The sequence below is a fragment of the Copadichromis virginalis genome, linkage group LG4 (genome assembly GCF_057382275.1).
Source record: "Copadichromis virginalis isolate Kocher_CV1m ecotype Utaka linkage group LG4, C_Virginalis_male_GT1.1, whole genome shotgun sequence".
NCBI classification, from domain to species: Eukaryota; Metazoa; Chordata; class Actinopteri; order Cichliformes; family Cichlidae; genus Copadichromis; species Copadichromis virginalis.
The window spans coordinates 20,237,508-20,264,573 of NC_140621.1; the positions used below are offsets into that span (position 1 = coordinate 20,237,508).

The 27,066-nt window shown below is 46.5% G+C and overlaps 1 protein-coding gene across 1 annotated transcript in view; it reads left to right on the top strand.

Annotated features, from left to right (window-relative positions):
- Positions 1-26,118, top strand: part of rai1 (retinoic acid induced 1) — a 56,248-nt gene extending 30,130 nt beyond the window's left edge. The window contains exons 2-5 of the mRNA XM_085454093.1: positions 15,573-22,169; positions 22,369-22,462; positions 23,507-23,556; positions 26,051-26,118. Coding sequence (XP_085310219.1) covers positions 15,651-22,169; positions 22,369-22,462; positions 23,507-23,556; positions 26,051-26,059 — 6,672 coding nt within the window. The 5' untranslated portion in view covers positions 15,573-15,650 and the 3' untranslated portion in view covers positions 26,060-26,118. The remainder of the gene's footprint in view (positions 1-15,572; positions 22,170-22,368; positions 22,463-23,506; positions 23,557-26,050) is intronic.
- The last annotated feature ends 948 nt before the right edge of the window (positions 26,119-27,066 follow it).

Consider the following 27,066-nt stretch of genomic DNA (forward strand, 5'->3'; position numbering starts at 1 on the left):
GACTCGACGAAAAGACAAAGAAAAGATACGAGGAAAAAATCAAAGGAGTGAAAGAGTGGACAAAAGACGTCAGCGTGCTGCCCAACTTTCACCACGCTCAGATTTATAATTATACGCTTCTTGGAGTGAGTGCATACACTCATGAAGTTTAGTAACTTCAGGTCACTGCAACAAGCCCAGGTACAGTTTACCGACGGACAGGACCTTGAAACGCACCGTGTAGAACGAAAGACTATTGTACATATCATAAGTTTACCAGTCTCACAAATCGTCTTCATAAATACACATTCATTAACAGTTTATTAATAGGACCTTTGAGCTCAACGGTAATTAATTAGTAGTGGAAATAATTTCTGGTAGTGTAACAGTGTTTATGTGGTATTATTCCACTTGCCACAAATATCAGTGTAATGGGGAAACAGCGCCCCCCCCTCTCGGTGTGGCTGGCTGCAGTAATCGCTGCCAGTCTGCCGTAGCCATACGAGAGGTGAGTTGTATTGTTCCGCACACAATATAGCTAAGTAGTACAGACACATAAAACATGTTTGATTAGCTGACGAGCACCGAGTGTAATAAGTGCTTAGTGGACACATGTCCAACACCAGTTTTATGTACTTTTCATTTGTTTATTAATGTGTGAAACTGCATGCTAAAGCGGAATGTTAATGAGATGTTCTGCCGTAGTGTGCTGTGCGGAGTGGTGTGTGGCGAGCCTGTGCACTGATAATGCACCGTGGCAACGATCGATCAGAGACTCCTTGTCTTTTTAAAAACACTACACAACGCAGAGTCGAGGAGTCTGGGCCGAACTGTTGCAGCGGGATGAAGCAGAAACCGGTTACAGTAGCATTACAGAAATGTAGCAGTGACAATAATATTGTATGTTGTAATCGCAATGGACAATTAGTGATACAAAACAACTGTTTTATCTTGTGAATAAAAGTATATGGTTTTGTCAGTGTACCATGGTTATAACAGAAGCGAAACGCAATATTGTGTCAGGACAATTCACTATTTATGCACAATAAACAAAGGAGCATAGCGCGACAATTTCTGTTCAGCGCCAGACTTGCTTGTAACCTATATCACCAATTATGTTAAGAAAAATGACGCATTAACTACTACAAAACTCTGACCTTTGTGGGAATGCTTGGAGCAGACTAACATGTGAGCTGGAGTGTTCTGAGATGTTATATTTGGTATATCCAGACCATCCGTCGGCTCTTACTTCGGAAACATGGCTTAAAAATTTTCACTTCAACGACGTAATCCGATAAAAAAAAACGATCTCTTTACCCATCGGCTTCCCGTGGCTGTCATGCGACCGGCTATTGCAGTTAATAATACAACAGCTTCTTGCCATTTTTTGGGTTTCTTTTTATCGCTGTGTAACTGAGTTCAATTGAAAGCCTGCGTGCGCTAGTACCTCTTGCCACAAGTTCCCAGAATCCTTTGCGGTTTTATCCCTGAATGACGTCACATTTCAATCTTTATCCTGGTGGGCCGGTCTCTAGTCAAAATGCCCGGGCCGATTTTTTGTCCCAGTCCAGCCTTGCTGGGAAGGGTGAAGACAACTGGGTTGCCCGGCCCTGGCCACGAGGTGTCCCTTATTTATTTTTCAGGGAGTTGGCAACCCTAGTCTTATCGCTTTAGCATTCTAAATTGGTTAGCGTTGCATATTTTTTAGCACATGTTCTACCTGACCGTCATGGTTCTTAGCTTATGAGGCATTCTTGGAAATGCATCTACAGAGCAAATTAGAAAGCACGCGAGACGTCAACCTCGCCAGTCATTAGTGAGTCATGTCTTCATTTCTCTGTCCTCTGTGACCTCAACTGTTGCTGCCGCTGTCCAGGCAGGCTGTATAGCTGCTGCTGCTGATAAGCGTATGTGAACTGTAAATGTGGCACGTTGGAGCTGTTTTAGGATTTCATGTCAGTATTTTTTGCTTGCCAGCGGATCAGTGATGCCATCCACAGAAAGACGGGCGCGCACATATATATGCACACACAGACTCTTGTGCATGCATACAAACACAAGCTGAGAGTCAGGCTTGGAAAAGAGGCAGGTAGGAAAATGGTGGTAATTATCGTTAGTTCTTTGTGATTAACCAAGTGACACACACATACACACGCACGCACTGCTGTGCTGCCCTCTGCTGTGTGGCACAAAATGGCGGTGTGTGTGTGTGTGTCCTAGCAGAGGCTGCGTCTGTAAGAGAGAGATGGGAATGAGGCCAGGCAGAGGAGAATGCGAAGACTTGGCTCGCAACAACTTTGTGTGGCTGTGTGAGTGTGTGTGTGTGTGAGATAACATTCAGGTGTGAGAGGGAACATTAACTAGCTCAGAGAGAGAGGTCCCAGCTGACTGCTCCATTTACAGCCCTGGTGTCACGCACACACACACACATACACACATAAACAGCACAGGCATAGATGTGTGCTCATATAAATACACAAAATCTGATGACAGAGGCGATACAGGAGACAGAATCAGGGGGAGTGTAAGAGTTTTTTTCTCCTACAGGTAGTGTGACCTTCACTCCAACTCTCCTTGCCTTCATCTGTCCATCCCTCCCTCTCTCCACGTAGCCCCGTAATTCAGCGCTCAGTTGTGTGGCAGGTAATTTGTGCGCTATTGGAGATTAAAGTTTAATTAGTGAGCGAGGAGTCATTTGGGTCTAACTTGAGTGGAATAAGACAGCAGTGTGTGCGCGCGCATGTGTGTGTGTGTCTGTGTGTCCCTCCTCATTCGCTCACCCTAACACTTCAAGGCTCATCACCAAGAGAGAAAGCGTGAGTGGGAGTAGAGGATCCAATTCCTCCTTTCATCAACGAAGAACAAAGGAAGGAGTCTTCCCCTCTTCTCTTCATCTCCTCTTCCTCCTCCTCGTCTTCCTTTCTCTCTCTTTCTCTCTCTCTTTTCCTCCCTCCCCACTCCCATGCTCAGTTGGCAGAGTTCCACAGCCATATTCACACTTCCCTGGTCCCTGGCGAGACACTCTCGCACACACATCACCTCTACTGCCACCATCACACTGCGCCAAGGAAGGGAACGAGAAAGACGAGGGCCCAACTTTGTCTCTCTCCATCTATCTCCGAGAAATGACCGATAGATCTGTCACCTGGAGTGAGAGGCGTATCACCTGAGACGTCGTGGCCAGATCACTTCTTTTCTTTTCTTTTCCAGCCTCTCTCTCTTTTCCCATCATTCAGTCTGCCATAGTCTGCTGCTGGTCTCTCCCTCAATATGTTTTCCCATCCTGCAATCTGTTTTTGTCTGTCTCTCTCCCCCCCAGTGCTTAAACTTTGTCATCTGTCTCTCTGTTTTGCTCTTTACTATTCCTGGCCCTAATCATATGGGCAGCGAAGATGCCATATGGTCACAGACTAACATGGATGCACGTGCGCGCCGCACACTCGGGTGTCTTAAGAGCTCTCTTTGCTAATGACGCAGGAGTCTGCCTCCTTGTACCGCTGTTATTCCACTATCCTAACGCAAATCAATAGGCAGCACGGCCCCGCGATAACAATCTCTCCTCCCTGCGTCTCTCCATCCCCCTCGTCACTCCACCCGTGCCCTCCTCCCTCACATCCTCCCTCACATCTGCCTTGATCTTGCAGCTTCAATCTATCTCTCCCTCCCACTCTTCCTCTCCCTTGTCTCTATGCCCTCAGTCTCACATCCTCTTCCCTCACCACTCCACTTCCTTCTTTACATCGCTCCTTCTGATTCTTCGCCATGCGCACCTTTTCCTCTCTCCCACTTTCACACTGTGTCGCTTCTCCTCAACTCTGCGCCTCCATTCACATCACCCCACTTTACCCCCTTCACGCCACACAGCTGTCTTTTTACTTCCCCCTCTTATACTCTCGTATCATATTCCCCCTTCTTTCACTGCCTTGCTCTCATTTTCCTCACCTTTCCCCCTGCTGCTCTTCCATTTCTTCCAATATCTCCTCATTTGTGCTTTGCTCTCCCATATATTTGGGCTGCAGTGCTTCCCTCATCTCACTCTCTCTCTCTCTCTCTCTCTAACGATCCCTTCTCCTCTACCTCAATGCTTCTTCTTTTCTCTGCCCTATTGGATCAAACTCTTCTCCTTGCTCTCTGCTTTGTATCCTCCTCTCATTTCACGTATCTGCAATCGCTTTATCGGTGGCTATCCTGCTTTTAGTGTCGGGCTGTCTGTGTCTGCAGATGGAAGGAAGTATTCCCCAGTCTGGCTCTCAGGTAACAGCTGAGAGAAGGGGAAAGCAGAAGGAAAAGGAGAGCCGGTCATCAAGGACACCTTTTGGGAATTACGAGGCACAAGTACAGACATGGGTATAAAAAAATAAAATGAAATCATAAAAAATGATCCAGTAGAATGAATTCTGCCCTGTGAAACTTGAAGATGAGAGTAGATATAGATAGATATAGACAAACACACAGTCACATGCATGCACGCACATCTAGAACCCCTAGAAAGCCTGTGTCAGCCTTTAATTTCCTATTGAGCAGGCAGAGGGAGAGATGCGAGACAAAGATACTCTCTGAAAGCAACAAAACCTGGTTCATATGAGGTGGTTTGTCCCCTGTCACCAGCACTGTATTAGGTGAAGATGGAGCAGTAGATGTGACAAACCTCACCGATAAATTAAGCTTGCAAAGCAATAACGCAGCTTATTGATCATATTAAGGCAGTTCAAAGCCCTCAGTGTCACATAAATTCACTGACATTTTTTAATTGGAGCAAAATGAGAACCTCTTCTTTTTCAACCTTTCTTCAGTAACAAACTAATCTGGTAGTATTTGTCAGTACAAGCACAGAAACAGATATTACAAATGAAAATTGCACGTACCTAATTAGGCTCATTTTAAGCACAATTTGCCAAAATGAGATACAAACAGATGCATAACCTGAAGCTAAACAGGAAGGTAGACTGGCTTGCACAGCATAATATTGGTGGTTCACATCCCCCAAGTCATTATGAGGATTAAATCCTGATTTTAAGCCTGCTTGTATGGCATTTCTTCTGAAATTATGAATGCAGGAACGAGTCAAAGAATTGGCTCACCACTGAAAGCTCTCAAATATCATCCCCACATCACTCAAAAATAAAAACGAGTTACTGCTTAATACTTTGTATACAATCGAGGCGACTGCACACAAAAAGACACTCACTCCTCTGCACTCAGTAACCCAAAGAGCAGTCTGCCCAAGTCTAACCTCAGACAAGGTCACGCACACACACTCACACACACACACACACAACACAGGCAGGCAAATGCACACAGACACGAAAAGCACCACCAGCAGCTGCACTGTAGCTAAAGGGCGAGAGCAGGGACAGATAGAGGACAATGGAGGACAGGGTACAACTTGGAGGTTACAGAGACAAGGAGAACAGAGAGGAAGCGTGTGCGTGTGTGTGTGTTTGCATGTGTGTGTGTGCTAGAGAGACAGCAGGAGTGACACAGCATCATCAATTAGATGAACCGAAGTGGCACAAAGAGGGAGCAGGTGCAAATCAGTGTGTGTGTCTGCATGTGTGAGACCAAGTGAATTTGCGTACATTTACACATGTGTGAGTGAGCGCATGTGTAAATGAGCGGAGGGACCAAAGACATGGAAGTGGAACGCATCACGAGCCCCAACCGGGATGTCACACCAGACCTGCTCCAACTCAGTTCCCTCTGCTTCAGTGGAGCACTCCACCCCATTACCTGGAAAGGACGGATGTGTGTGTGTGTGTGCGTACGTGTGTGTGTAAGTGTATGTGTGTCTGTGGCAGAAAGATGTGCTTTGATGGGCCAAACCAAAATGGGTCACTGCAAAATATGAGCCGTTTCACATCTGTTTTTCAACCTCAGAAAGCAGCACATTCGCTTGAAGCGAAGGTACGTTACCTCCCTGCGCCTGCTTTTTGGGCGAGCCGAAGTGGATTTCAGCTCTCGCATATGAGAACTTACCCGACACGCTCGTTCTTGATTGCTTTGCTTTTGTCCTCTTCTCCCGTGTATCATCTTTCTCCTGCATCGTTTCTTTCCCCTGCTCCACAATCCTCCCTTGCTGGAGGATTCTGATGGAATACCAAGTAGCTCTGCGGCCCACTTTACAGGACCCTAACTCCCTTGTGTGTGTTGTGAGTGCGTGAGAGGGAAAGGGAGATGGAGAAAGAGAAACCTGGAGACAGAAAAGCAGAGAAGTGTGTGGGCATGGGTGAGGTTACCTGCACTGTGGGAGCATGAATCCACATAGTGCTTCTTTCTCTTTATTCCTTTTATTCTGTGGCTATATCTCTCACTCAATCTGCACCCAGCAAGGTCATTTAGAGTCCACCAGACACAGACGCATATGTGCACATACACACACACACACACACACACACACTGCAGGAATATTGCAGTCAATCAAGCCTGATCATTAAGCTCTATCCCTCTTTTACACACGAATATATTCATGCTAAGCGCTTGCACATATTAGTAAAGAGTTCCGCAAGCCAACATTGACTTTCGTTTGTTGTCGCCCACCTACACACTGACAATGACTCGCTCACACAAGAGCATAAAAACACCAGGACACGGGTAACGAGCAATCAGGTTTATTTGTCCTGATTCTTGTCACAGGGCCTCGTATCCAAGACAACCTTTGCACCAAAAACGCACAGCCTACAAATGCGTGCTTGATTGCATGTGTGTGAATGTCGCCCTCTTTCGCTCATCCCTCTCTCCTTCTCCACTCGGACTCGTCTCATCACTCCGTTACCATGTCAACAAAGCCAGGTTTAGTCCTTCAAAGGGCAACACACGGCAGCTGCCCAACGGAGGTGACCGCGCTGAAAGACAGAGCGAAAGAAAAGATAGATGATAGGAAAAAGAGATAAAGGAGAGTTGTGCAGAGGAGCAGGAAAAGGGAGGATTCGATGATTTTTGGGTCAAGGCTATAAAAAAAAGAAGAAGATATTAAAAGAAATAGGTGTCCAGGACTTATCCTTTCACAGCCTGCATGCTCATTTTCAGCCTATTGTTCAGCAGGGAAGTGAAGCAGTTTATTAATAATGAACAAAGTGATATAAGAAGAAGTAGCAAAGTCAAATCGGAGTTGATTTGCGAAAGAGCTCACAGAGCTGACTAAATGCTGCTGATTTGAGTCTGAATCGTGTCGAATTGTTTTTCCTCTCTGTGAGGGATAAAACAATCAATATGTAGTTATCAAAGATTCAGTGCAGAACAAGGAAATCTCTGCACAACTTGTCAAAGTATCACGTACAAACTGGGAGCCCTCTACTTTTCCAGGATGCGATTAAAAGCGAAAGGCCGTCAGGTTATGGCTGCAAATAGAAAATAAATGAAAACCCTGTAAAGATATCAGTGCACATGTGCCTATGGCGCGTGAATAAGGAGAAATGTCGGCGTCATAGTCTTTAATATCTGATCACATAATATTGTATTGTTTTTATTGAAAAAAATGCACAAAACTAACATGTGACTAATCTGTGTCTGAGTGTCCTGATTTTCACTGCTGTGTACGCACTCACAAGGATTGCCCGTGTGATTGCCTCATGCCACTCAAGGTTTTCACTTCTCTGATTGGCTCTGTGGTTACTATGGTGACTGCAATCCCTATTGTTGTTGTTTATGGCCTAACACGTCCCACTGTTTAGTTGTTCCTGTCGAAAAGGTCATTGGCAATCACCAGCTTTTCGGCCAAATAAGGGAAATAGATTGACACAGATGCACATTTGGGCACCGTCCAACTGCTAATGAGCAGAACGTCTTTGTTTTCATGCCACAGACAGAGAGACAGAGGAAGAGAGAAAGAATGATATTTTATAGGCTGGTGGGATAACCTCTGCGCTCTGCCTTAAGAGCCAGATAGGGATTCTGAGCCTAAACCTCCCAGTAGATTGCTGTGGTGGCTGATGCATTTCTCTCTCGCTTGCAGACAGACACATCTGCCTCGCTTTGTCTCTCTGACCTTTATTTATTCTTTCCCGCTGAACCTGAAGCGGTGTGCGTGTGTGTGTCTGCGTTTCTGCAGTCAAGAGTTTCTGCTTCGATTCTTCCAGTTCCAGGCATTTAAGTAACTTCTGTGAAGAGTGCGTGCGCTTGCTGTTCACGAGTTCACGTGTGCATGCAGACATTTGTGTCTAGAGTCATGTCTGCGAATGCCGATGAGTCATCCCCAAACCCCAGAGACAAGACGACATCTCGCACACGCATGAACTCCAATTACATCAAATGTAGACCTCAGATTAGCTGGATTCCTACGTGGAATCAAAGTCATCTCCAAGATCAACCTAAACAAGACTCACATTTAGATGATATGGAGGCATTTCAGCCTTAAAATGTTGCTGGATATGAAATTGGTTAAACAGGGAATTTGGTGACAGACTAGTTAGGCAGAGCAGTCCAAGATGGGAAGAGCAGTTCCTGATCAGTCTGATACGTTTTCACAAGAACACTTAGATGACAGCTAACAGTTTTTCTTTATTTAAATGATCTGTATTTCCATTTTTTTGACATAAAATGCCACAAAATTTCTGGATCTACATCTGGATCTGAACCAACCGTCAAATTTAATCACGTAAGTTTTGGTCAAACCAGATCCCTGGTAAAATTTCCATGCAAATTTTACTGTAATTTTTAAGTGATTCAATTTTAGGTTGTTTTTGTAAAAATACACAAGAAAAATTAACTATTCATTCATTTTCTTCTAATTATCATTGAACTTCATTGAACTTCTTCAATAGTAGCAGAGGCAAGCGTAACCTCGTATGTCTACATTTGGCTGCTTTCGAACACTTACATGTAGCACACGGTGAACGCTGCATTCATACATGTGTAAAACATGAATTTCAATAGGGTGGCGTTACACTTGCGGGAAATGATGACTCCAACATGTGCAACGACTTCTCAGTAGGTGCCACTGTGCCACAATTCGTCCTACAGCACATGTAATACTAGATTTTTCTACAGTGAATACTCCAGTTTCAATAAAGACCAAAAAAAATGCCATAACACATGAAAGAACCACATCTGTAAAAAAAAAAACCACAAATCTGCCTCTGTTGGCTGTGTTATCTCTGGCTCCCCCTCCTGGCTGAAACTTAAATTTGGGTTTGACGTGAACATAAACTCTACACTGTCAATTAGGAGCTTTCGCCTTGTTTCCTCTAAATCGGCCCTTCAAGTTAGTCTCAAACAGGCCTCAACCACTATCTATCCATCAGTCTGCCCGTCTGTCTATAAGTGTCAGTTGCAGGTCTCCGCCCCCTTCTATGTCTCCTCCAATAATCTATGTGACTGGCTGCGGGTGAACCCCTGTGACCTCCAGCTGTGTGTCATGACAGTGGGCCACAGACAAATGTCAGAGCAGATATTGGCTTCTTCCATCTTCTAAGCGTCTCCTTTGGGAAGGAACCCACCCACACTGTCTGGGCAGACACTGCGCAGGAGAGGAGGAGAGAGGCAGAGAAGCTGTCACTCAGACTGACCACCTGTCCAGTGTGTTGAACCTGAGGTGATCGAGTTAAAGGGCAGCGCATCCACAGAGAGAGGGGGAGGGCACGCACAGGAAATCTGAAGAGGCCAAGTGATAGTTTGAGGCATCCGAACGCTCTGCGTCGTACTGAAGTGTGTGTAATTAGGGAGGGGATTGCGGCGTACTGATTGGGAGCAGCAGCCGAGTGGGCTGTGTTAAGCAGGGTGGTAAAGGCAGATGTGTTAGACATGAGTGTGTGTGTGTGTGTGTGTGTGTGTGTGTGTGTGTGTGTGTGTGTGTGTATAGTGCAGTGAAGAGAGCAAGGGGGTGCAGGGAGCATGGCATGTTTGGGTTATTTTCAAATGCGTTGTCAGGTTGTCGAGGAGCATGTGAGCCGAGCTTTGGCGTGCGTGGTGCTAGGTTGCGTTGTGATGATTCCGGTGGTGGTGGTGAAGTGTGACTTTTTGTGAATATCTGTGATGAGATGCGTGTATATGTTTGTCTGCGTGTGTGTGTGTGTGTGTGTGTGTGTGTGTGTGTGTGTGTGTGTGTGTGTGTGTGTGTGTGTGTGTGCGTTTCCTCCCAGGCCGCTCCACCTCCCGAGCAAACTGCCTCTGCATGCATAATTAACTGAGATGACTGGGGAGGTAAACACACAGGGAGACGTCCCATCCCTCCACTCTTTATGCCGCCATTTTTTTTGTATGCGTGTGTGTGTGTGCCTGTGTGTGTTTGTTTGTGTCAGACAGACAGAGTGCAAGGAAAAGATTTGAAGCAGAAGTGCTTCAGCGTCACAGTTGATGGAACGAGAGAGAGAGAGCTGTCTGTATCTCCCTTTGTGTGTTTGTGTGTGTGTGTAAGTGTGTATGTGTGTGCGTGCGTGCAATAGAGAAAGGAGATAAATCCCATCTCAAGCTGCCTCTGAAGATGATGCGATGAAAGCGAGGGAGAGAGAGGATAAAAAACGAATGAAGGCTGTAACCAGTCACAGCTCTGCACATTATGAACCATCCAGCGGAAAAATCCGATTCAGCCATCTCTCCCTCCCTCTCGCTCTTTCCCTTCTGTCTTTCCATCCTGAATGTGTTTTATTTGGAGACCGACGCATTCTAATACTCGAGATGGGACACTCCTGCTGTGTACGTCCTTTTAATGCATATGGAAAGTCATACACAAGGTGACTTCATGGTTTACAAATCTACAGTAACACACCAAAAAAAAAGAGAAGGCCTTGAGGGAAGCTTTCTCGATAAGAAGTGGAGAAGTGCTCCGCGGTAATCAATCACTTGTAGCAGCTCATGTTTGTGTGTGAAGCTGAAGCATTTGGCTAATTATGGACCTGCATAGTAAGTTTCCACACATCTACAATTTTGCATGCATTGGACCCCGGTGTGTATGTGCATCTATGTGTGTGTGTGTGTGTGTGTGTGTGTGTGATGTTTGCTGGAGCTCATATTTCCCAGGAGCCCAGGTTGTAAAGCCCACTCAGTCAATCATCGCTCCTCCTCTGTCCTCTGCATCCTCATCTTCCTCATCCTCAAACTTATCATTCTATCACTCTTTTCCTGCTTTTGCATCCCCCACACTCAATTCCCCCTCCCACACCCCGATTTTGCTCGGTCTCATTGTCTTTCCCCTCTTGCTGCCATTCTCCTCTCTATTCAATGCGCGTGAGAGAAAAACAAAGAGAGAGAAAGAGAGAAAAGGAGAAGAAAGAAGGGAGAGATGATGGAATAATGGAGGAGATGAGCACCTTCCCAGCACAGATAACATTGTGTTGAGAAACGCAAGAAGACAGTCTATTTAATAAGAAGGAAGGACAGCGGGCAGTACGTGTGTTTGCTTCACCTTCATCCTCCTTTCTCTGCGCTCAAGCACCAGCAAAATCAATGTTAGCACTACCTCACTAAACAGACGCAGGTGGACTGATAGACAGCTAAACCAGGAAGATTTGGTGATCTCAGCATGCATCCTTCATTCGCTCTCCTCTCTGACCCCTACCGAGGCTGTGGCATAGCGCAACCATAAATGCAGCAGTCGGCCAACTCCACAGTGCCAGGGTTCTCTGTGGAAGATGGCTATGAAAGGAGGAGGCACAGCACAGAGGTGGAGGAGAGACGTGCCTGGAATGTAGACACTGGCATATGCACGAGTGCATTTGGGTACAAGAGAAAAGACTGATGGAGGTGAAGTAAATTGATTGGGGAAGGCATTCCTTTGGTTTATTTGCTTCTTAGTGTGAGAGAGAGACATACACATACACACATTTGGTTAAAAGTCCAATTAATCCTTATTGAGAGTGGACTGTTGAGGAGACGAATAGAGACAGACAGACTCAAATGCAGTGTGTTTGAGGCCATCTTATTCACTGTGCTTGGTAGGCTTGGTCCTTGTCCTCTACAAGCATGTTATATAGGTCATTGTGTAAACAAGTGTCCTACTCACACACAAACACACATACACACCACCTCAACGGGAATCTGTATCTGTGTGCATTTGTGTTTGTGTATAATTAAGCAGTACCAACATCTGTACACCTACACTGTACAGCACAAACCTACACCAATAAAATCACTCACAAACGTGCAAGAATGTACGCAACATTCGCACACAGCTTTCTCCTATCACACACGCACACACTCCGTGTTTCTGTGATGAATAATGCTACTGTGCATCTGGTGGGATGCACCACTGTCCCCGGGGTGGGTAGAATGCAGGGATATTGTGCTGAAGCTCCCCAACAAACACACATATACACTCAAACACATACACACACATTCACAGAGGCTCAGTGTTCTGTCTCCAGGTGACGCTTTTCCTTTTTTAGATCAAGAGCAAGAACACTTTCCACCCCTCCTTCCTCTTTTATATGAATGTAGGAAAGCACCTCCCCTCCTCAAAAAAAACAAAACCACAAAACAATCACCCTCCTGCACCTCTCCATCACATGCACACATACACACATTACAGGCAAACATCCCCTCATTCGCTCAGATATACCATACATAAACACTATAAAACCCCTTCTGGTGTACTGAGAGCATGCACACCAACACAGAGTGTAGCACTTCCTGCTTCCCCTTGGAGAAAATTGGAGTTTGCATCTGTGCGAGAGAAAGCAGGGAGAGGAGAGGCGGGGAGAAAAAGAGGGCTTGGATGTACCTTTCATGAAATGCTGCATCAAAAACAAGCCAGAAAATATTGCTTCACAATGCTTGTTTATGTAAGAAACTGTAGTTTCTGGAAGAGCTTGAGGAAAATAAGGAGAACAAGAAGTTTGTGGGTCGTGTTTTGAGACCTGAAACGGTTACAAATAATCTCCTAAAAACGTTAAACACACATCATTGTTATTATCCCGCCTACCTGCAGTCTGTGAACATGTGCCTGGCTTCGCTTATGCACGCCTGCATCTTCACCCACACCCGTACAAACATTATTTATTTATATGATAAATAAATAGCTGATTTCAAAAGTTCAGTGCGACACCTTTCATCATGAAAAGACTGAAAAAAAGATCCAGGAGACACACAGATATATGCACATTTCTTCACGTATGAACAACAGTTAGCAGCTGGTAGTATTCTAAGAAATCTACAACACAGTTATTGTTGTGTAATCATCAGTGATGGGAATAACGGCATTACAAATAACGGCGTTACTAACGGTGTTTCTTTTTTCAGTAATGAGTAATTTAACTAATTACTATTCCTATCGTTACAACGCCGTTACCGTTACTAACAAGAAAATGCGGTCCTTTACTATTTTTCAACAAACAGACAGCTGAAGCTGTGTTCAGCTTACCGCACCATATATATATATATATATATATATATATATATATATATATATATATATATATATATATGCACGGAAGTAGCTGTACAGCTTTAAGCAGCTGCGCGCGCTCCCGCGGACCAATCACTTTCTGGTAGACAAATCACTTTTGGCCCCACTTTTGGCTAGGGGGGAAACAATCGCATGAGTGCTGCTGTTTGACTGAGGACGAATATAGTAGTCGTGGTAAGCCAATAACATGACCACTTCAAGATGACAAAGCAACAAGGTGATATATATCAGTTTTTAAATTGTGTTGATAGGCCACGTAAAACCAGAGTCATGATAAACAATATACGCGCGTTTTTTCCTCAATATTGTCATCATGTTTGCTGTCTAAGGACAGCGCCAGCAAGCACTCTCTGCTTATGACCAAAAAATAAAACAAAACAAAACAAAAAAACGCCCGTTCTGTTAAGTGACGGCTGTGTGCAGACAGGAATAGGACCCAAGGTGCAGACTCCAGAGACAAACTTAAACCGAAACAGCTTTAATGCTGAACTCAAATATAACATAACTGGAAAAAATCTAAATAAACTAACACCGGTGGACTGACAAAACACACAGCAACATAAACAGTAGATCGCGATACGGACATAGAGAAACACAGGGCTTAAATACACAGAGGGAGCAATCAGGGAATGAGTAACAGGAGGGAAACACAGCTGGGGCAAATCAGGCCTAACGAGACAAAGGAAGCAAAACCAGACACATTAACATGAGACATGGACTTTCAAAGTAAAACAGGAAACATAACAGAGACTGAAAAAAAGACACAGACTCACATGCAGTCACTACAACAGAGGGAACAGAGACGTGGGACCAGGGCAGACAGGGGAGACAGCAACTAAGGATTACACAGACAGAAAACCAGAACACTAAAACTCTAAACAAACCCTACCCAGAGAACCTTAACTAAGAATAATCCTAAAACCCGTAAAGCAAAGCTAGAATATAATGAAATAACAAAATCAAAGAACCAAAAACACAAAACACTGGGTCAACGACCAAGGGACCCTAACACGTTCGTGTTGGTGGAAAAATGCACCATGTCGACCAATCAAAAAATGATATGGCGACATGACATTTGGTTGTTTAGGGAAGAGGGGGAAGTTTTAGGAGTGACGGTGAGAGAGAGAGAGAGAGAGAGAGAGAGAAAGAGAGAGAGCAAGTTTTGAGATGTGAGAGATTTGTGACGTTTAGCATGTTTGGAGTGTGTAGTTCATGTGTTGTCTTGTGTAGTTAGTGTGTAGTGTTGTGGATAGTTTTGTGTTGTGTGTCAGAACAATGAGGTGACTGTTGTCTCCAGGTAGAAAACAGGAGTGATGCACCTGCTGCTGTCAGACCTGCAGGTATCAGGCTGTGATGTTCTCCTTTATAGTGGACAGAATTTTTTTTTTTTTTTGGAGTGGCACAAATAATTTGTGTGGCATCTTATAAAATGCAGAACAGCTGATTGTTCTGTAAATAGTTTGAAATGGTTATAAAAAAAAGAGTAAAAGGTAAATGGCTGCAAATAACTTGCTGTGTGCAAAACTTGTGCATATGATTTTAAAATTCACAATTTATATTTGCATTTAAGGTTATGAAATATGATTCAATGAACATGTTTGTGGTTGTTTCAGTGAAAATATCACTTTTTTTATCGGATTTGATGTTTTTGTCTGATTTTAGATCAGTTGTGTTAATACAGTATATCAAAATGAAAACATAACTGTAAATTCAGACACGTGAGGTTGTGCTAAAAAGAATGATACCAAACAAGGCAAAGTAAATAGTTGTTAAAGGTTAAATGTCGAGGTAAAATCAAAAGTGGTTAAAATGGCCAATTATACCCTGGACCCCAGAGGCAAGTAACGCAATAGTTACTTTTCAACGAATTAATTACTTTTAGAATCTGGTAACTCAGTTACTAACTCAGTTACTTTTTTGAAGAAGTAACTAGTAACTATAATTATTTACTTTTTCAAAGTAACTTGCCCAACACTGGTAATCATGTTATGATGATGAAGTGAATATATTTAAGGAGTGAACGGTGCATGTACCTGTGTCTGTGTGTCTGAATGTTTGTGAGCCGGAGTACAAAAACTGTCATCATTAGTTTCTCATAGAAAGGGAGAACTTTCCTTTGACTCCAGGTGAAAGTAAAAATAGATTTAGACACTGAATATCAAAGGAGAAGATGCAGAATAGCTGAACTCCAGGCTCAGCAGCACTAACCCTCATCATTTCTTCTTTTTCTCACTTTTCCCTCTCTCCCTGCCTCCAGAACCCCCAACCCCCCCTTTCCCCTTTCCCGTCTCACCTCACCTCCCCCTCCCTGCTCTGGCTACAGACGGAGAACGTTATGCAGTCCTTCCGTGAGCGCAGCGGTGGTTACCACAGCAACCAACCCTGCTACCAGCAGGAGCCCCATGAATTATCCCGCCTGGAGACCTACCGGCAACACCCGCATCATCCCCATCCACAACACCCGCACCCAGGACCCGGTCCACATCCAGGCCCAGGCCCGGGGCACACCAGGTCAGGCTACGAGGCACATTCCTTGGCAAACCCGACAAGCATGCCGACAACTGGAGGACCAGGAATTGGAGGCGGACCTAAGGACTGTTACAGCCAGCAAGCCTACGCTGGTTACCCAGGAAATGGCGGAGGAAATGGGAGTGGAAATGGGGGCTCAGCACCCTCACAAGCAAAGAAATCATTCAGAGGAAGCAAAGTGCCCCCACCTAATCCCAGTCAGCACCTGCAGGGTCCCGGGGGCTACAGTAATCACATGGGCCCAGGAACTTATTCAGCCCAATATATGAGCGAGGGCCACCTCCAGCAGAAGTGGGAGGACCCAGCGCAGTTAGCACAGTATGAGCAGGAAATGGTTGGACGTTTGGAGTCTAGTGGTACTCCTGCACCTAGTTCCTCCCAGTACATGGAGCAGAATATGCTGGGCCACTCCCAGACCCAGTGCCACCAGCCCTCTACCCCTATCTATACTAGCCCCCACCACCAGCCCCATCCTCCCAACCCTTCCCCTTCACCTCTCATGTATCCCCAGAGTCACCTACACTACCCGCAGCACTCACCCTCTCCATCTACATACATGGAAAAGTGCAGCCCTATGCCCCACTGTTACAAAGGGTACAACTTGCCTCCAGGTTCTCAGTATGGCAGACAAATGAGCAGCCATGGCAATCTGAAGCAGGGGGCCTACAGGTCGAGCCAAAACAGTTACGGATATCAGCAGCCTCCCTCAAGAGGTTACGAGCAGCAGCCCATGACCAACCCCCAGGAACCCCATCCAAAATACCAACACTATAGCCAAGCCCAACAAAACTACTGTCTCTCAGAGTTGCCTGTCAGGTCCCCAGAACAGTATTATCAGACTTGTAGCCCCTCCTCGAGCCACTCCCCAGCCCGATCTGTGGGGCGTTCCCCTTCATACAGTTCCACCCCTTCACCGTTAATGACCAATCCAGAGTCATTCCAGTATAGCCAGCCACCTATGACCCCTGGAGCAGCCTCCTCCTCTTCATCATCTTCAGCTGGCATGCAGGAACAAGCCAGTGCCAACACTATGTTGATGCCCCCACGCTCACACCCCTCACCCAGCATACCGCACAGCTATTCCACAACACCGCAGGTCCCCACAATGAAAGAACGCTTCTCAGAGAAGCTATTGTCAAACCCCAGCTTGTGGAGTCTGAATGCTCTCACCTCTCAGGTGGAGAGCATCTCTAATAATGTACAGCAGCTCCTGCTTTCAGAGGCCCTGGTTGCAAACAAAAAAGGCAGTAAGCGCAGCAGTGGCGGGAGCAACAGCAGTGCTGGAAGTGCAGTATCATCCAAAAAGGGTGAGGAATACAAAAGTCCTCCATATCCAGACAGTGGTGGCAGTGTGGGTGGGGGACCTATACAGGATGCTTACTGTACCCCACAGCATCAACCGCTGCCCATGGAAATCCATGAGGGTGGCTACTCCAGCAGCAGCGATGAACCGCTGGACAGGGGCTACTACTACTTTGGCCAGGGCAGAAGTCCAGCCCAGGCCCATAACAACACACAGCTCAGCGTCGACACAGCCTCTTCATGCTCCATGGCATCTCCCGATGACATGTCTACCAGGTCTGGCGACTCAGGTCTGCACAACCTCACCCCTGACCCTGCTAGATGTCAATCAGGGCAGGGAGGAGATGGCATGAGCACTCCAGTGAAGAGCATTAGTGACGAGAGATCTCCAACAAGCATTACAATCCCCAGTCCCATGAAGCAAGAACAAGATTCTCCCTCTGATATGCAGCACATCAATGAGCCTGTCAAAGAGAATTTCGAAGAATCGGCCTGGACAGAGAAATCTTCTGATAAAGAAGAATTGACAACAGAGAAGACGCCTGACCACAAGAGTGAGAGAGATGTGGACACGACAAAATGTGGAAAGAAGCTAGAAAAATGGTCAGATGAAGAGAAATGTCCAGATGTTTACAGCAAAATAAACAAAGAGGGGACAGGAAAAGCCTACTGCTATGAGGAGACAGTGTACCAGACTAAATATGAACCTAATGCAGGAGACTCGGTTGAACAGTCACCGGCAGCTCTGTCTGATTCCAGCCACAAAGATCATTTTGGCCAGGAGATGAAATCAGAGACATACAAATCTGAGTCTCCAACTGCATCTGAGAGCTCAGTGAAAACATTGCCATTCATTTCCAGGGGTGACCTTGAGCAGGATCAATACTCCACAGGGAAGGAGGACAGCTCAGAAAACACGTCTCCAACTCCTCAAGTTGAGGCCTTGGAAGACCGTGTCTCAGACAAGAGAGACACAAGAGACCTGGACAATGAAGGAGAGGGTGAAGAGGAAGAGAGAGAAAAGGAGAAAACCAATGCAGAGGAACAAAAAGAAACAGAGAAACAAGAGAAATGTTCCCTTTCACCACCTCTGTCTGTAGAGGTGAGGGAGGAACTGGGGAAGGGTGGGGAATTGACCGAGTCATTGAAAGAGGAGCACATGAATAAAAGAGATGAATTAGAAAAGATGTCTGGGGATATTGGCAGCAAGACAGAAAGCCAGACTGCTGAGCTCCATTCTGACAAGGAGTTTGCAGGGGGACCTGCCCATCCAAACTCAGCAGCAGTAACGGCCGCAGCAGATGCCTCTGAAATGGAGTCAGCAATTGGTGACACTGCCCCTCAGCCTCAGTCTGCTATGCCAGTCTTCTCTGCTCTCAATGACAAGTCAACACCTCCATCTCAGGCCAGGGATCATATTGATCACAGTGATGCTAAAGTGCTGGAGCCAGACTCTCCTCAGCTACCAGGGAAGTCAATACTTCCCTCAGCCCCCTCCTGGGCAGACACTCCACCTTCCCCGAAAAAAGGTGACGAGGACATGGAACCAGGCATCAGCTGTTCCAGCGCTGTAACCCCTTTGGCCAAACCAGAACCTGTGGCTCCATCTGCTCAGCCGAGGGCATTTGGACGTAAGCATGCCAGGGGCAGAAGAAGAATCATGCATTCAGGTGTGGGAATCAGGCAACAGCTAAGCTTGGAGAGGGAGGGGGAAAAGGAAGAGGAAGGAGGCCACTCACACACACAGAAAACAAGCATGCCTCCAAGCAAAACCGAGCTATTCTCAGATCAAATGGATCTAGCCCATCAGGAATCTATTGTGAGTCAGACTCCCAAAATGCTAAGTGATGGTTTTCGTTCACGAATGTGCACACGCTCATTCAACGCACAAGATTTGCCACCTAAAGCCGAACCTCATGTAAAAAGAAAACCAGGCCCAAAGCCAGGTTCAAAGCCTGGGCCAAAACCAGGGCCAAAACCTGGTGTAAAGCCAGGGTCAAAACCAGGTGCAAAACAAGGGCCTAAACTAGCCCAAAAACCTGGCCCAAAACCAGGGCTAAAACCAGGACCAAAACAGGGACCAAAACCTCTGCCAAATGAACCAGAACTGCCACCGAAAATTGAGACTCCTATAAAACGAAAACCAGGACCCAAACCAGGTTCAAAGCCTGGACCAAAACCTGGGTCAAAACCTGGATTAAAACCAGGACCAAAACCTGGTCCAAAACCAGCTCTCAAGCCAGGTGCAAAACCAGGACCTAAGCCTGGACCCAAGTCTCCAGGCATTTTGTCCCACACTGACACTGCACCCATCAAGGCCCCAGTGGGCCGGCCCAAAGGTTCACTTGCTAAACCTAAATTGTTGCAGCAGGAAGAAACCACTCAGCCTTTCGTGGGGCCGCAAAGCAGGAGTAGGAAGAGCCTGAAATCTACAATATCACAAGTAAACCAGGGAGCAACACAAGAGGAGCAACAAGCACACCATGAGCTAAAGACGCCAGAGAACGAGAGCAAAAATATGGTTTTGAGATCCAGGAAGCCCTCCCAGGAAAAACTGTCAAAAGAAAAAGAAAAAAATATGGGTGAAGATATTCTCACAGAGACAGTCACAGAATTTAAAGCCAGCGATGTTTCTCTTAAAGAAGAAGAGCTCATAACTGTGGAGCAAATGCTCTCCCCCATTCAGACTGCAGTCACAGATAATGAAGTTACAGGAGACCCACCCACACCACACATGCCACCTGAGCAATCTGAGGAAAAGATCCCTCTTCCACTAAAACGGAAACCTACTTCAGAACTTTCTACACCATTAAAAAGAAAGAGGGGTCCAAAACCCAAACCAAAAACGTTACCGCCTCAGCCCGCCCTGGTGGAACAGGCCGTCCAAACACCTAAAGAGAAGGTCACACGTGGCCCACGAAGAAAGCGAGGGCCGCCTAAGAAAGAACCTGTGGTCACTCCCATAACCAAAGACATTCTGGCCAACACCAGTGGACCTGACATCACTAGTGACCCGCCTGTGGTGCCTCCTCAGTGCCCCACTAAAACAAAAGTTCTCCCACCACGCAAAGGCAGAGGACAGAAATATGAGGCCATGGTGCAGAAGATTACATCTCCTAGCTCAAAGAAACACCTCCCAATCCCCCAGCTAGACAGCAGTCTGACTGATGACATGACAACCAAGGCTTTGCCTGAGCGTATCTTAAAGGAAGGTGAGACGTCTATTGTGACGAACAGCACTGAGGTGATAGAGTCTCAACAAGATGGAGAGAAGCAACTTGAGGTGGGAGAGAGGAAAGTGGAGGTGACACAAGACAGAGAAAAGCAAGACATGAGTCCAGAGGCACCAACACTAGAGGGGGTGAGACAAGGGCTGGAAGAAGAGGTTGTAAATAAAAATGAAGCAACACAGGAAGATATTAAACCAGGGACAGAGCAGGATGTTCTAGCTGATAATGTCTGGAGTTCAGAGGCCGCAGTAGAAGGCAGCGCTCCAGGTGAGTGGATACCGGAGGCCTCAGAAGGCGTATCTACAGCTGCCGCCAAGTCTGTGAGGACTAAAAGGAAGCGATGGGCCATGGTGGAGAGTACAGATGCCTCAGTGGTAGCCTTGGAAGCAGGGAGTCTAATAGTTACAACACCAAGACTAGCAAAGCAAAGGGCCATCAAAAACAACCATGAGATGCACCTGAAACAAAGGAGGAAGAAAAGAAAAGGCCAGTCCTCTTCAGAGGAAACAGATTTAGTTGAGGAGGCTAACACTGAAACAGACGAGCAACAGGAGAGTGTGGAGGACAAGGTCAACCCCACAGAGCCCACAGTACCTCTGCCAATCAGCACAGATGACATCATAGAAACTCCCCAGGTTACCAGTACAGACCTCATCCATAAACCTCGAAGAGGCAGAAAACCATCAGCAAGCCCAGCTAAAAGGAAAAGAAGCAAAGCCTCAACAGAGCCGATTCCTGGCAAGCCAATTAAGATCCACAAAAAGCCCGGGCCAAAACCCGGGATGAAAGATGCCATCGAGGTAATTGAGGCAGTAGTGAGGGCAGCAGGATGTGAACAGGAGGAAAAAGAGGAGAAAGAAAGACAAGAAAGGGAAAGAAGGGAAAAAGGAATCACAGAAAACGAGGAGACGTGTGTTATCGGTCCTGTAGTGACAGTATCAGAAAAACAGACCGAGACCATTTCTGTGAAGAGGATCAGGCGTAGATGGATCCATCAAAGGTCTAAACTGTCTTTCTATCCTTATGTACGGATTAACAACTCAAGAGACTTTTCTTCCTGGTGTGCCATAGTCAACAAGGCGGAGGATGCGGTCGTATTTCAGAGACGCAGAAAAAAGGGCATCCTCAGAATGAGGAATCCTTTCACAGTTGCAAAGGTAGTGCCACACACTGCTGCCATGCTGCAGGGACCCACAATAAATAAAGATCTCGTTGGGAGGTGTCTGACATGTTGCCTGTGTGGGAAACCGGCAAACTACAAAGACTTAGGTGATTTATGTGGACCTTACTACACAGAGGACGGGGTTCCACGGAAAATCTTGACGATTACACACACAGAAGCCTTCAGGGAAGAGTTGGACAAGACCAACGACGACAACAGCGGCAGCAGCGAAGAACCGGGCAACTCCTCAAAGAGTGAGACTGAGGGCACCCCAGAAACGGAAGGAAATACAGAAGCAACCGCTCAAGAGGGAAGTGTTAGCAGTAGCAGCAGCAGGCATCACTGGCGTTTTCGACGGGCAGAAAGAATGGAAAGACCGGGTCGGGAAGGTGGCCTACGAAGGTTAACTCTCCGAGAGAGGTTCAAGAGGATGAAGCAGCTACAGGCCGTCAACACAGGAGCCCCCACGGGCCAAGAGGGCAATGAAAGCTTGTTCCAAAGGCTACAAATGGAGGCAGAGGCTAAGGAGCACTGGGCCCATGAAAACTGTGCCATCTGGACCAAGGGGATAATTATGGTAGCTGGAAGGCTATACGGACTGAAGGAGGCAGCCAACACCTCAGCCCAAACGGTACGACAGCAGTTATCATCAGTGAATCTTAGACCAATCTGACATGTGTTTGGATGCTAAGAAATATCTTTCAGAATTACTGAAAACTTTTAACATTTTCCCCTCTTTTCTCTCCCTTTCTGAATGTGCCTCTGTTGGTCAAACTGTTTGTTTCTTTACTGGTCTTGATCCATATGTCCATCTGTCTTACTAACCCCAGAGCTGCTACAAGTGCCAGATTGTGGGGGCGTCCCTCAGCTGCTGTTGGAGAGGCTGCTCTCATAAATACCACTATGTCTGCGCCAAAGAGATAGGTAAGAGACCACAGCGAGAGAGGGAGGGAGCAACAGGGGGATAAAAAGACAAGAAAAAGCTAAGAAGAGAAGGGAGAAATGAGGAGGGAAATTGGGAATGTGAATGATGAGAGGCCAATTGGGAGGGAACAATTGCAGAAAAATAGGTGGGAAAAATGAAAAGAGAGTGCAGGGGAAGTGGTTGTGGTTAAATGAGAGTGAGAGGGGGGGAAATGCATCAAGGAGTAGCATTATTGAGTGCGAGAAGAGATGTCTGAGAGTGTTAGGGCAGAGCAGAAGAGGAAAAGAGAGAGGGAATGAAGAAGGGAGCTTTGAATACAGGGAATGATGAGAGGAAAGTGGAACCCTGGAGTGTGCAAAAAGGAGAAAGCGAAGAGATAGAGGGAGGAGGCTGAGCTTGCATGTATGTGTGTGTGTATTATTGACCACAGCCCCTGTGGCTCCATCCATCCACGCTGCTGCTGTCTGGAGGCTGAGCGTGCATGTGTGTGTCTGCATGTTCGTGCCTTCCTTTCCAAATGCTTGCCAGAACACTGCCATGCACACCTTATAACAACTTGGCCAACGTGCATTTCCATCAGCGCTCGTGTGTGGTTGCTGTTAATACAAGAGAGTGTCCGTGTGCCAGCATATGTGTAACATGGTTTCCCCCTTATATTATCTCATGCCAAGGAAGTACAGTGCGAGGATTAAATGGTCTGCCACGTCTGCCGAGCCAGCACAGGGAGCAGAGCGAGGCCCTTTTTTAATCCCGCTGAGTGCACCAGCCATATCTGACTGCCTGCCTGCCTGTCTGCATTGCAACGTATCCACTCAGTCTTCCTCTTTCCTCTGATGCTCTCCCTCGCTTGCATCGCTCTTTTATTTAGCTCAGTTTTTTTTCCATTCATTTGTGCTTTTTGAGGAGAGCTGTGGGTTTGTTTTGTTGTTGTTGTTGTTGTTGTCAGGATTAGCCTCCTGGTATGTTTTTTATTCAAAGTAAAATGTGAATCTGAGATTTCACACCTCATTCTGTTGTTCTTTGCTTTTTCTCTTTCTGCACAGGCTGCACATTCCACGAGGATGACTTCTCCATCAAATGTCCTAAACACGAGGTAAGGAAAAAAAACCCACTAAACTAGTGAAAGCATGCTTTATTACTTCGTCCTGCTTTAACAGTTCCCCAGCATTTCACAGGCAACATCAGATATCAGTGTTTACACATATGCCTAAGCACACAAGTTCAGTTTTTCTTTCTCCTCACCTGGCCTCCCTTTCCATTCCGATCCTAACACCAACGCCGCCAGCAACACCCCCCCACCATCCCCTGCCCCTCTCTTTATCCACCTCCTCAGCACAGGGATAAAAAAAATTGAATTCACACATTTCTATAACAAACAGCAGCACCTTGGCTGAACAGATGATATGGTGCTGAACAGGAAACACAACCGTCAGTTCCTGTAAAGCAGAGAAAAACAAAGAAAAAACACAGCTGATGTTCATTGTAGACTGGCATAAAGTACCTTTTTCTCTTTGCCACATGAAGACTCTTCCTACCGATTCAACGTGTACCCAGTGTACCTCGGCGAGTTAAAATCACCATATCAACGAGCGCCCTTCATTTTATTACCATCGCCTGCTACTGTGACTTCAAACTGCTGCATTTGCAGGGTCACTGTTCTCCGAGTTCATTCGAATGGTCTCCTCCACGTCCAGTTCTTCCTTGTAGGGCAGACGCCATCTGGTGGCGATGCGTTTGCATGGCAAAAGGAGGAAGGTCAAATGAGGGAGGGAGTGTGGAGGGGGAGGGGGTGCTAGAGATGCTGACATTCAGCAGGGAGCAGCGGTGCATTGAGGCAGCAGTGGCAGTAGCCTCCCATCCTCCCTCCCCGCTCTGCATCTCTCCCTCCCTCCCTCCTTTCCTCTTTTCCTCTTCCTTTCCTGTTCTCCTCTGTGCAGACTGACAGGGATGAAAAGCTGGCTGCTGATCAAAACACCCCACCCACCATCACTGCCTGCTATCTTCCCCACATGCTCTCTCCACCGTTTCCCTCTCTCTTGCTCTCCTTTCTCTCATTATTTCTCTCCCTTCCTCCTTTTTCCCCCCCTCCGCTCCCCTTATTTTGCTTCGCTGCTACCCTGCTGTTCCAGCTCTCTCCCCCCCCTCCAGTCTCTCACTCTGTTCACCTCTCATCTCCTGCGAGCTCCCTTTTCCGTTTTCAGCCGTCCTCCCTTCATCTTTCCTCATCCCATTCTCCCTCGTTCTTTGTCATCTTCTCCACTCCTCTCTTCACCTCAACTCCCACGTCTAAGCAGCAGAAATAGCGTGTGAGAAACGGAGAGAAAAGGAGAGCGAGTCAGAGAGGGATAGATTGTTGTTAGCAGGCTGAGGCAGAGCTGTCATCAGCTGAGGGATCTGAAGGTCTGCATGTGTGTGTGGGGGGGGGTCTGTGCCGTGCCAATTTACGCCGAGCGGCTTAATCAAAGGGAAGAGCAGACACACACGTACGCACACATACAGACACAAGCACACAACCACCCCACCCATGGGTCCCCCTAAGAAATTCTCCCTTTCGCCTGCGTTCACTTGGTTTCAGGGCTGAGGGGGAAAAAATGCACACAAACGCACTGCCTGCAGCTGTGGATTGTCCAGTGCTAATGGACACACACTGTGAGAGTCCACGCAGGTTCATTAACAGGTTGCCTGGAAGCTCGCACACATATACACATAGCGAACGCAAGACAGACAGACAGGCAGAGAGAAAAACAGAGCGTTTTGTGCTGCAACTGAGTGGGAACAAAAGACGAATGGGGGCAGTTACATCAGAGAGTGGCAGGCTGAAAGAGACGGAGATAGAAGGAGAAAAAGAGGGCAACAAGAGAGACGAGCAGCAAAGGGAGCGACACTCTGTGATAGAGAGGTGGGGAGAAAACAAGCGGGACTGAAGGTGTGAAGGAAAATGAGTTGTACCAGAGAGGAAAAAGCAAAAAAAGGAGTGAGAGGTAGGCTTTAAGGAGGGAGGAGAAGGGGGGAAGTAGAAGGATTGAAAGTAGAAAGATAAAACAGAGAGAGCAATGCTGCTGGTCTGAATCCAGGGCATAAGGATGGGCAGCTGGCAGTTCAGAGAGAGAGAAAGAGAGAGAGAGACAGTGGAAGAGATATCAGGGGATGCAGAAGAGTAGAAGGGGGAAAGAAAGTGCTCAACCACCACACCAGCACAATTTAGAGGTGTTCCTGCTGCGTCTTTCATAGGCGAGCTGGTTCACTGGTCAGCTGCATCCATCTCCCCACTCCAGCACACCAGAGCCAGCTTGCTTTAATGCCTTCACTCTGCAAATCTGCACAGAATCCCTTTCAGCATTGTATTATACCAACATCTGCACAGAAGACGCCTACGCTTGCAGTTTACCTGTCTGCACATTTACTGCAGCTTTTAAGAATTTAGGTGCTTAAATTCGAGCACAAAAAAGCCTCACAAGTCACAGGAAATGATGAGAAAAGAGCTCAAGAGTTCTGGGCGAGGAAGGAAAACTTCTGGCACACCTCACACATTTGTATCCCAATTGTGTTTTTGACTTTGTGTTTACATCTGTGCACTTCCTTCACAGGACCTGTAAGATATTCCTGTGTATCACTTTCATCGCCAACACCATCACCTCTCCGCCAGACAACACCGATCCAGCGAGGCAAAATCCACTCCCTATTCCTAAAGACACGGTGACGACTGATGACGAACAGGCACGCCAGCCAGCGCGGCTGGGCGAGGGTTAAAAGGCAGCGCTGAAGTGGAGCTAGGAGCAATACAAACAGTGGAAAAACACCTCTGCAGAGAACAGCTGCTCCTTGAAGCCGCCCTAGAAATGTGCTTTCTCAACTGAGCCCCTGACTGCAAGGCAGAAGGCAGTGACACTGTTTAACAGGAGGGTAGGCTGCGCTTTAGAGACTGCGCGCCTAAGGCCAGTGCACATGGGGACCTGTTTGAAATGCAGAGCGAGGAACGCATGTGTGTGTTCTGCCTTCGGATGGGTTGCTATCATATTCAGACACTCGGCGGACACTGATTGGACAGGGACATCCCTCTGGCCACCTTGTCTGTGGGCCAAGAGGTGCATATGTGCGTGTGTATGTGTGTGTGTGAGAGTGCGCGCATGTGTTTGTATGTGATAACCATAGAATTGTCATTCTCCAAGCACACCATCAGTGTGTTTGTGCATATGTGTCTGTGGGAGTATGAAGAATTGCTTCTCTAACTCAAGATGTCACGCGTCAAAAAAAAAAAAAAGAAAAGAAAAAAACAGCAGCCAACCACTGGATGTATCTCAATGTGCGCGTTTGTGTTTAAAACAAGAGACAAAATGAAACAGGTGAGGATGAGGAAACCGTACAAGATGATGGTGATGATGATGATGATGATGATGTGCTTCACAGGCTCGAAATATTCTGATACTGAAGAGTTGAGGAAAAAAAATGGACGCAGTATTTTAATATACGGCTCTTATCTCGGGAGCTGTATTTTGATGTGCATTATGGCTAAACATCATTGCGTCACCCTTGGTATATGTCCGGCTTTGTGCTATTCAGAAATTAAAATATATATATATAAATATATGAAAATGAGAAAAAA